The 9,333-nt window shown below is 42.0% G+C and overlaps 1 protein-coding gene and 1 long non-coding RNA gene across 5 annotated transcripts in view; one reads left to right on the top strand and one right to left on the bottom strand.

The window, feature by feature from the left end:
• ANKRD17 (ankyrin repeat domain 17) overlaps positions 1-2,970 on the top strand; it is a 148,465-nt gene extending 145,495 nt beyond the window's left edge. For 2 of the 4 annotated variants that reach the window (XM_067557003.1, XM_067557005.1), the window contains exon 34: positions 171-2,969. In XM_067557003.1, the coding sequence (XP_067413104.1) occupies positions 171-230 (60 nt within the window). In that variant the 3' untranslated portion in view covers positions 231-2,969. Of the gene's footprint in view, positions 1-170 lie in introns of all 4 variants that reach the window. The other 2 variants (XM_067557004.1, XM_067557006.1) reach the window with 2 other exon arrangements.
• Positions 1-9,327, bottom strand: part of LOC137158961 (uncharacterized) — a 58,771-nt gene extending 49,444 nt beyond the window's left edge. The window contains exon 1 of the long non-coding RNA XR_010921508.1: positions 9,265-9,327. This is a non-coding gene — a long non-coding RNA (uncharacterized lncRNA). The remainder of the gene's footprint in view (positions 1-9,264) is intronic.
• Positions 9,328-9,333: the final 6 nt, after the last annotated feature.

The following is a 9,333-nucleotide window of genomic DNA, read 5'->3' on the forward strand; positions in this document are numbered from 1 at the left end:
TCCTCTTGTAAGGTAACTTGGTGTATTTTATTAATAGATGCAACAATTGCAGAAATGAAAAGTGAAGGCAAGCATATAAATTTATACTGTAAACCTGTTGGCTAAGCCTAAAATTCTTAAATGATCCAAAGAATCCTTGTAACATCATTAATAACACTCTTCTTTTTCAGGTGTGGACTGGAACTTGGACACCTCACATGAACAGTGTGCATATGAACCAACTTGGCTGAATGGGATCAACTTATTAGCCTGGAGATTGCTTTTTATTCTGAGGAAAACACAAATGGCCGTTGATATGTTCCCAAATCATTCTACTGATGTGCTTGACTGAAGTGTGTAGGCTTTTTGCAGAAGAACTTACTAACTGACCTTTTTCTGTGAACATTGTGACCGCCCATTCCCCACCATCATACGTTTCAACTTAGTTAGCCTTTACTCTTTTTTTTTTTTTTTTTTTTTTGGACATAACTTTCTGTTGAAACTGTTCTTTGGCTGGTTGGTTCTAGTACTGTAACTGCTTCTGAGCAAACACAGAAATTTAGCAAAATTATGTAAACTTGATCCTGAAGTTTTAGAATGGCAAATAAATGTACAATTGTTTACATAACAGAAATGGCTAAGCAGAAAGTAAATTTCAGTATGTCAGTATAGAGGCTCTACATTATGTAGACTTAAATTAATGTGAGATATGTACCTTCATATTCAGAAATCTGGATGTTTCCTTCATACATTAAACTATTAATAAGCATAACTTTTCTACTTGTGTAATTTAAGTACAGTATAAAAATGGGAATTATCAGTGGGTTTCCTCAATTATAAACGTTGGATTTTTGAAGTCATACATTTGTTTATTTTTCTCTTGTAACCAAATACATATTAAAAGTAAGTTTCCATTTTCTTCTATGTAGGCTTTTCAACAACAACAAAAAAACCCTCTTGAGGTTATACCCTTCTGGCACTTCAAGACTGTCTACATGCTAACACCAGTAGAGTTCCCCAGTGAATGTGCCATCCTGCAGCAGTCTGTTACAAATGACTCTTGCAGATGGGTTGATGTGGAGAGGCATGTTTAGTTCTTTGACTATTCTAAATGCATCCATCTAGTTCCTTCCAGTCATCAGAGAAGACAAAATTGTATATTTCGGCTATTAGAGTAAAAGCAAGCATATCCATTTGGCACTTAGTAGTAGAGATTCATTGATGAAACTGCCTCTAAACAAAGGCTTATTTTTAAAGAATTAGTGGCTTGATTATAGCAGGCGATGTTTTGTTCTGAACTGTGCATCTGCCTAATCAAAGTTAATTTTCAATATTCCAAAATGAAATTTCTGTGCAAATGATCATCTTTAATAACTTTTATCATGTTTGCTTTCAAAGTTTCCTGGAGTAAAAACACTTGTATGCTCTGCAAAGGAACATCAGCTAACTGTAGAGCAAGTTCAGAAGTACTGTAAGGCAAGCCTTTGACAGCTTGGAACACACAGCTATTTTAAGTCAAGATCCCAGTTTATAAAACATAAAAGGATGGTGTATGTGTGATATACAGTATAACCAAATTTATAAACTAGATCTACAAATCAACTGTAGTATTGTAGGGTACAAATCCAACATTGTCTATTTGCTTTTTGAGATGTCAGAATGTTAAAGGAAAGGCTTTTTAAGGTACAGTGTCAATCAAATTCACCCTTTTTATATGGTGTCAGTCTTGACAAACCTTAGATTAATCTTAGTTGAATGAATATCCTAAATTAACTAGATTAATTCTGTTTGTTGACTATAAAACTGGATTTTTAAAATGCTGTTTCATAACTTACTATGATTACTTTTTTAAAGCCAGAAGGAAAAATGATTTTTCCAAAGCTATCATCCAGCCTTTAAATTCTGAGATATAGTTTTTTTGAGATGTCTAGAAGTTCATGGTTACCGGTGTCTGTATACATGCCCTAAGGTGGTGCTCTAAATCTAAGTAAACACACTTCTCCAGCTGTCTGTGATTCCTCCTTCTGAAATCTAATGTATGAACAAATCGTTGGATCAAAATGGATACTTAACTGAACAGCTGTTAATAAAAACAATTTAAATTCAATTTCAGCACTTTACTATAATGAGTGAGGAATAATGCTATTAAAGTATTTTATGTAACCTTTACCACTCTCCTATAATTTTATGATTAATGCTTCTCCAGCGCTAACGAGGATTATTTTTACTCCTTTGAAATAATCCTAAGGAATAAATATTTCTCAATATTTATTACAACAAAATGTATTCTATGGGTCAAAAGAACTGAGTTTCTTAGGATGTGGTTTCTTATAAAGCTATCTGTATTTTGTTGACTTGAAAACAAAACTGTAGAGAATGGAACATAGGCTGGAATGCCCCATGTTTCGTTTGTGGGATCAGGCTTGTTAAATAAAATACTGGGGTTTTTAGAAGTCTGTACTAGGAACATTTTTTCAGATACATTTTTTATATTTCAAATGTAATGCTTTTTATTTGACCAATAAAAAAAAAAAAAAAAAAGGAACATACTCTTTTGAGACCTGGCAGGTATTCCCTATCTTTTTTTAAAAAATACATATGCATAGATTATTGGAATGTGTATATGCAGGAACACTTTATTCGTTTTTCTGTTAATTTAAGGAATGGCATAACTCAAGAAACATGATGAGTTAATTCATTCTTTAAACCCCAGGATAACAAATATCCAAGTATGTTGTGTAATCGGTTTGTCACTCAATGATAAAGTACTGTAATCTAGTTAAATGTCTTGTGAAAGAGGCAAACCTGTCAGGTGCCTTTGTACTGAATAGGTATTTCATAAAAATGTAACGCTAGCTCTTAGTTCGAACTATCTTCTCCCGTCGTTGTAAAGGATCATAATTTTATAGTGTGAATGATAAATTTCAACACTGATTTGATTATCAAAATTTCCGCCTACTGTGTACAAATTGTATTCTACACTGGTTTTGACACTTGCCCTCTCCTTAAATACCAAATTCACAGAGATGTAGTACGACCCTTAGGGTATGTCTACACTGCAATTAAAAATCAGCAGCTGGCCTGTGCAGATGACTTGAACTAAGGGATTGTTTATTTGTGGTGTAGACGTTCGGACTCAATTATAGCCTGAGCTCTGGGACCCTTCCCCCTTGCAAGGTCCGAGAGCAGAACATCTACACTGCATCTATATGATTTGGATTGAAATACTTAAATATATTCCATTGGGGAATGTGGCTGATCATCCAGCATGACCGACTTAAAGATTTCACTATGTAAAAACAGTTTTTAGAGGTTCTTTAATTCTTTGGGATTAAAAAAATTACAGTAGATACTTCTTTAGAAATCCGGCATCAACCGTGGCACAGTTTCATATCTGTTAAGGTTAGAGAGCTAAATTACCACTAAAATACTCATGAAGAAAAAGATTTCACTTTTTCAGTGAAATTAAACCTTGACATATGAATCAAGCTTCATATGAATTAACATAAGGAAAAATTAAAATCTAGTAACTGGAAATTTTTAGCAATTTCTTGGTCTGTGCTTACCCACAACAGACTAGACATAAAAGGAACAAATTTTATCTTTAGTGTTACTTGCCAGACAAATGAAGCTGTAGTAGGACACCTACATTGCATTTGTGACAGCCAGATTAAATAAAGCAAATGACAAAAGAGGCAACGTTTAGTACTTACACAGGGACCTTACAAACTAAAGAATTTTTACATGATTTGCAAGCTACTTAATTTAACTCTTGAAGAAAAGGACCATGTTAAGATATACACAATCAGAGGGCAAGTGAATGGTTAAAAATTAGTAAAGGGAAACGGATCCCTTTCATTCCCATGTCAGTTGTTTCAATCTGGACCTATTTGGTAATGTCTAAAATATATTAGCAGGGGCCAAATTCAACTCCTGTGGAAGTAAATGGTAGTCTTTCCACAGATTTGAAATGGAGCTGGATCAGATCCAACATTTGAGGTGTGTGAAATGAGTTGATGGTCTGAGCTGAGTTCCTCATTGAGTGATTCCATCAGTATATATATTTTTGGCACACTCGGCAGATAAGCTAAGAATTTTAATTTGCTTTAATGTTAGCTTTGAATTTTAGGTCAGTAGCTCAGGTGATATTGATAACTTCTGGATGCTACAGTGCTAACTATGGAAATAGCTAGGATGGGTGTGTGTGTGATCGTCTACATGCAGCAGCTTGGAGAGGGATGGTGTTTGGGTACACCATCAGGACAGTTTTGATAGATCATTATATTCCACGCAAGGTGGAAATTGGCTGGCCTCTGTCTAGACTACTTCTGCCTGCCCTCTTATGCAGCCCAGTGCCCCCCATAATTCTAGACATCGGGGCTGCTCTCCTCACTACATAGAAGTGGATCAGCGTTTTGGTGCTGTACGGTCTGCTCCAGCTTGTGGCTAGGTTCTCTGTCTCTGCAGCAACAGACAGTGTTAGTTTTTTTTCTCCTGCCCTTACTCCATTCTAATTTTTCTGCCCAGTTTTTTGGGCAGTGAGAACTGTTCTCCTCCTTGGCATTCCTCTTCCCTAGGTTGGTTAACTCTCCCTAAGCCTCCACTGCAGGATCTCCCTGCTGGCTCTTCTGCCCTTTATAGCATAGCAAAACAACCACAAAAGCACAGTGTTAAATCCAAGGGGTGCTCTATATGCGAGGCAGCCTTTCCAGGCTCAGCAGATGCTCAGAGCTCAGATGCTGAGTTGTGCCCCAGCCTGCATCCAACCTTCCGTCCCTAACTCTGTTGGGTCCCAGGGCTATGAGTCAGATAGGCTGATCCCTACCCACCAAGGCAGCTGCAATTCCAATGAGGGGGAAATGGACCAGGAATCCCAGAGCAGAGCAGGGAGAGGCTCCAAAAATGAGGAGCACCCTGACTACTCAACTCTAGAGGTAAGTGCCAAGGCACCATTATGGGACAGGCTGGGGAGGCTTGTTGGACCACGTCATTCCACCCCTATATCTTAAAGTGGGTTCTGAGTGCATTGAGGAAAGAAGCAGGGTTTCTAATTAGCCCCCCTCCCTTCCAACCAGCCCAGGAGGGCTCTGATGAGTTCTCTTCTCCCCATGAAAATGGGACCTAGCGGAGGGAGGATTCTGAGACAGACCTCTCTAGAGGGCTCCAAGTCCTAAGGAAGACAAGCTGCAAAAGACCACCTCAAAGTCACAGCAGAGCTTCTACACTCCCAAAGCAATGCTAAAAAAAGGTTTAAAAAAATCTAAATGGAAAGAAAAAGCACAAAAAATCCAGGAGATGGGAGTCCTTTTCCTTCTCCACTGAAGAAGGTAAGATGCCTGGTTCTGAAATCTGAGCAGGCTCCTCAGGGTAGGCTTCAGAGAAAACTTGCTTCCCTCAAAATCCTCCACTTAAATTGTCCTGCCCCTTCACGCTTTCAAGAAAGTGATCCGGGATGAATGGAACAAGCCTGATAAGGGCAAGCATCTTAACAAGAGTGACCTCCGGCTCTAACATTCAAGAGCCAAAGAGCTCTATTGTTGAAACATTAAAGGATTATGCTACTGTAGCATCCTTCACCAGGGATATGGTTATTCCTTCAGGAGGGGAGTTCAACTCTAAGGAATTCATGGATAGAAAGATGGAGGTCACTCTCAGCAAGAGCCTCGAAGCCTCTTCTGCCTCCCTCTGTGTTCCTGGCAGCTATTGGCTTTCCAGGAGCATCTCTTTTCTGGCTGGAAGCTTTCATAGCCCTTAAGGATGGAGATCATCCTGACTTTGGTTCTGCTTTAAAGGTGGTTTCTAGCAACAGCATTTGTAATGGACACCTCAATAGCTGCAATGAGGTTCTCAGTCTGAGCCATGGCTTCCAGCTCAGTAGCCATACATCACCTATGGCTCAGTCCCTGGAAGGTGGATACTCACTCTAAGCAGGTCTTGTACTCAGCCAAGTTTACAGGCTTCCTCCTTTCTGAAGAAAAGCTGAATAAAATGGTGTCTGACAATGTAGCAAAATTCAAACACTCCTTTCAGCCACTAAGTATCCCCCGGAAAGGATATAAACCAGCCTTCAGACAGGTGCTCTTTTTGCTCCATGTCCAGTCAGAGGTACCAGTAAAGGGACAACAAATTCCCCAAGAGAAAACAGTGGACTCAACGTCCAGGGGAAAAGTCCAGAGTCACCTAAGTCTCCCTGCCTTCCCCCCATCCACTTTGACATAGATCACATAGGCCTCTGCCCAGAGCTAAAGCTAGGGGCCAGGATCTGCCATTTCCTAAAGAAATGGTTTTCTTAACCAAGTGGCTCAGGGAACAGTGAGCTAGGGATACTCCCTTGAGCTGTAGGCCCCATCCCATCTATTATCCAGTCAACCAGTGCCAGCAACCCCATAAAACAGAACTTGATCCAGAAGGAAATATCTCATCATCTAGATATGGGAGTGATATAATTCCTTCCTCAGAAGAAAGGTTTCTACTACATCTTCATTATGCAAAAATGAGGGTGGGGAACAACAAGTGGATGAAGAAAACAAAGTTTCAGCTGGAAACCATGTTCTCTATGGTGTCATCCCAGTCCTGGTGGCCTACTTGACTTCAATACATCTAGTGGATTCTTATCTCTCTATCCCCATCAGACTATGGCACTACATACTTCTGAGGTTTGCATATAGCAAGAGACATCATCAGTACCTAACACTCCCATTTGGCCTGTCGTTGGCCCTCAGGGTTTTACAAAGATGGTGGTAGTGATATGAGCCAGACTCTGGATGACATCCTCACCAGAGCACCATCTCAGTCAGCAGTGCACAAGGCTACATCTCAGATACTGAATCTGGCTTCATCATCAATGCCAAGCAAAGTTGTTTGGTTTCACCCAGAAATTTATTTTCTTGCTCCGGAGCCACAGGAGGCCTAATGTAGCACTATCCTTCCACCTGCTAGGACACCTGTGTTGGGCATAGGGGTCCCTCCATGGGCACAATGACACATCTGAAGTCTTCAAGCCTTCATACTAAAAGTATAGGACCACTCCCCAGAACACATGAAAGATCAAGTATCGGTTCCCAGGACAGCTGGGAACTCCTTACAATGGTTGTGGACACTGGTGTAGGCTGACCAAGCCATGCTCCTCTGCCTTCCAAATCCTTTAGTCCTTGAAACTGACACGAGGCTGGAGTGCTCATTTGGAAACCAAAGATACCTAGGTCCTCTGAAGCAAGGAGGAAAAAGGCTCTCAGCATAAACCTCCTAGAGCTGACAGCAGTTAGGTTAGCTCTGCAAAGGTTCCAACCCTAAGGGGGAATCACATCCTGGTTCAATCAGACAATAAAACTACAGATCCTATTTAAACAACCAATGAGGAACAAAGTGTCTGGCACTACACATGAAAGTAATGGAACAAATGAGGTGGGCAGACACGGTTCCTCTTTTCCCTCAGAGAGATCCACATCAAAAGGCACCACGATCAAAAGAGAGACTGAAAACCTCCAGATACAGGCACCACAGGGAGTTGTTGAACCTATGCCTGCAGAGCCAATCTTCTCATTCAGATGATCAGACTCCTTTTAACCAGCCTGTTTGTGAATCATACAAATGCAAAGAGGCAAAATACTTCACAAGGGAGGCAGATTCCAGATGCATGAGGACAGATGGCTTATCACACAATGGGTCTCAGGGCCTACTTTACACATTTCCACCCTTTCCACTACTGGGGAAGGTGTTCCTGAAAATAAAATGAGAAATAATAGCAATACTGATAACTTTTCTGGCTAAAGAGAGCTTAGTAGTTAGACCTGATAGAACTGACACTGGATTCCCCCCCTCCAGTATCATCCAGACACGAAATAGCTTCAACTAACAGCCTAGCTGGAGAGAGGGAAATACTAGAAGTTCTGGGTCTGGGTCTGTCCTTCAGCTGCTTTAGTCTAGGAGAGTATCGACATTAAAACATACTCCTTTATCTGGTCCAGATTCAACTGGTGCTAAGAACACAATGTATATCCCAGAAATCCAGGAATTCCATCCATTCTGGACTTTCTCTAAGGCATCCACGGAGGCCTTCAGCCTAGTACCATTGCTCATCAATGTCTGCTCTTAGTAGTGTGCTATTTGTAGGATCCTTGGGTGCCCTGGCAGATAATCCACAGGTAGCCAGATTCCTTCAAGCAGTCCAATTAGCCAAACTGGTAGTTTGACCACTCTTCCGAAAAGGAGACCTTCTGCTAGTTTTGATGTCCCTGATAAGCCTTCCTTTCAAGCATCTGCCTTCTATGTCAGTCTTTTATTTATCTAAATTGGTTTTTAGTAGCTGTCTCAGCTGCCAGGTGAGTGTCAATCTGGCAATCTTATGTTCCAGAAGGACAAGGTTGTGCTCAGGACACCAGAATCCTTTCTTCCTAAGGTAAGTTCCTCCTTCCATAATTCTCAAGAAGTTGTACTTCCTCTGTTCTGTACAAAACCCACACACTCCAACAGAAAAAAGCCTGGCCCACCTTAGACAGCAGAAGAGTGTTGAAAATTTTCTCAAGCATAGACTAGGTTCTCTATTCATATCTTTCCAGCTGAAATGCCAGGGCCTCAGAGCTTCCACCTCCTTCAGTATTAGGTGGCTGTGAGAGTGTATTATGAAAGCAGGCTGTAAATGTATGCCATCTTGAAGGCCTCGGAGTGATAAGAACTATGCTTTCAAATGGATTTCACCAAATCAGGATTTAGGCAAGATGCCCTGAACCACCTGGGTAAGCTTCTACAGCAGTCACTCATTACACCATAGCCCCAGTAGCTTCCCTTCAAAAATGAGGGCAACACCCCCCCTATGATGAATACACTTAAACCAACAACCAAAACCTGTCTGGAAAGAGGAATAACCCCCTCTGCTACCCCCCTCCGCCTGCTGCAACCAAGGGGCCTGTCCCACTGTCCTGCCTACCCTTATCGACCCTCCCCCCACACCGCTGCCTGCCTCCCAGGGCCCTCCCTCCCCTTACCAATCCCCCCACACCCCGTCTATCCATCTCCGGACAGGCCGACCCCCTACAAGGCCGGACCTCTCCGCGCCATCCCCTGCCTATCCTTCCCAGGCCGCCCTCTCCCCTGACCTACATCCCCGCCTACACTCCCTCCGGGACACGCGGCCCCTCCACCCTGCCTCTCCCTACCTGTCCCTGTCCCCCCGATCGTTCTTCCCGCGGAGGGAGGCGACCTGGCTGGCTGGCTCGCTCAGCACGCAACCAACCTACCCGTCTTCCCTAATGCATCACAGTGCCTCTCCTAAGCGACTTCACTCACCCCCCGCAGCTGCGCGGATGGCGAGGGGGCGCTCTAGGCCCCGCTCTCGCTCTCGCTCTCTCTCTCTCT

This window comes from Emydura macquarii, unplaced genomic scaffold (assembly GCF_026122565.2).
Source record: "Emydura macquarii macquarii isolate MOO-44397 ecotype Brisbane River unplaced genomic scaffold, CSIRO-AGI_Emac_v2 contig_1790, whole genome shotgun sequence".
Taxonomy (NCBI): Eukaryota; Metazoa; Chordata; order Testudines; family Chelidae; genus Emydura; species Emydura macquarii.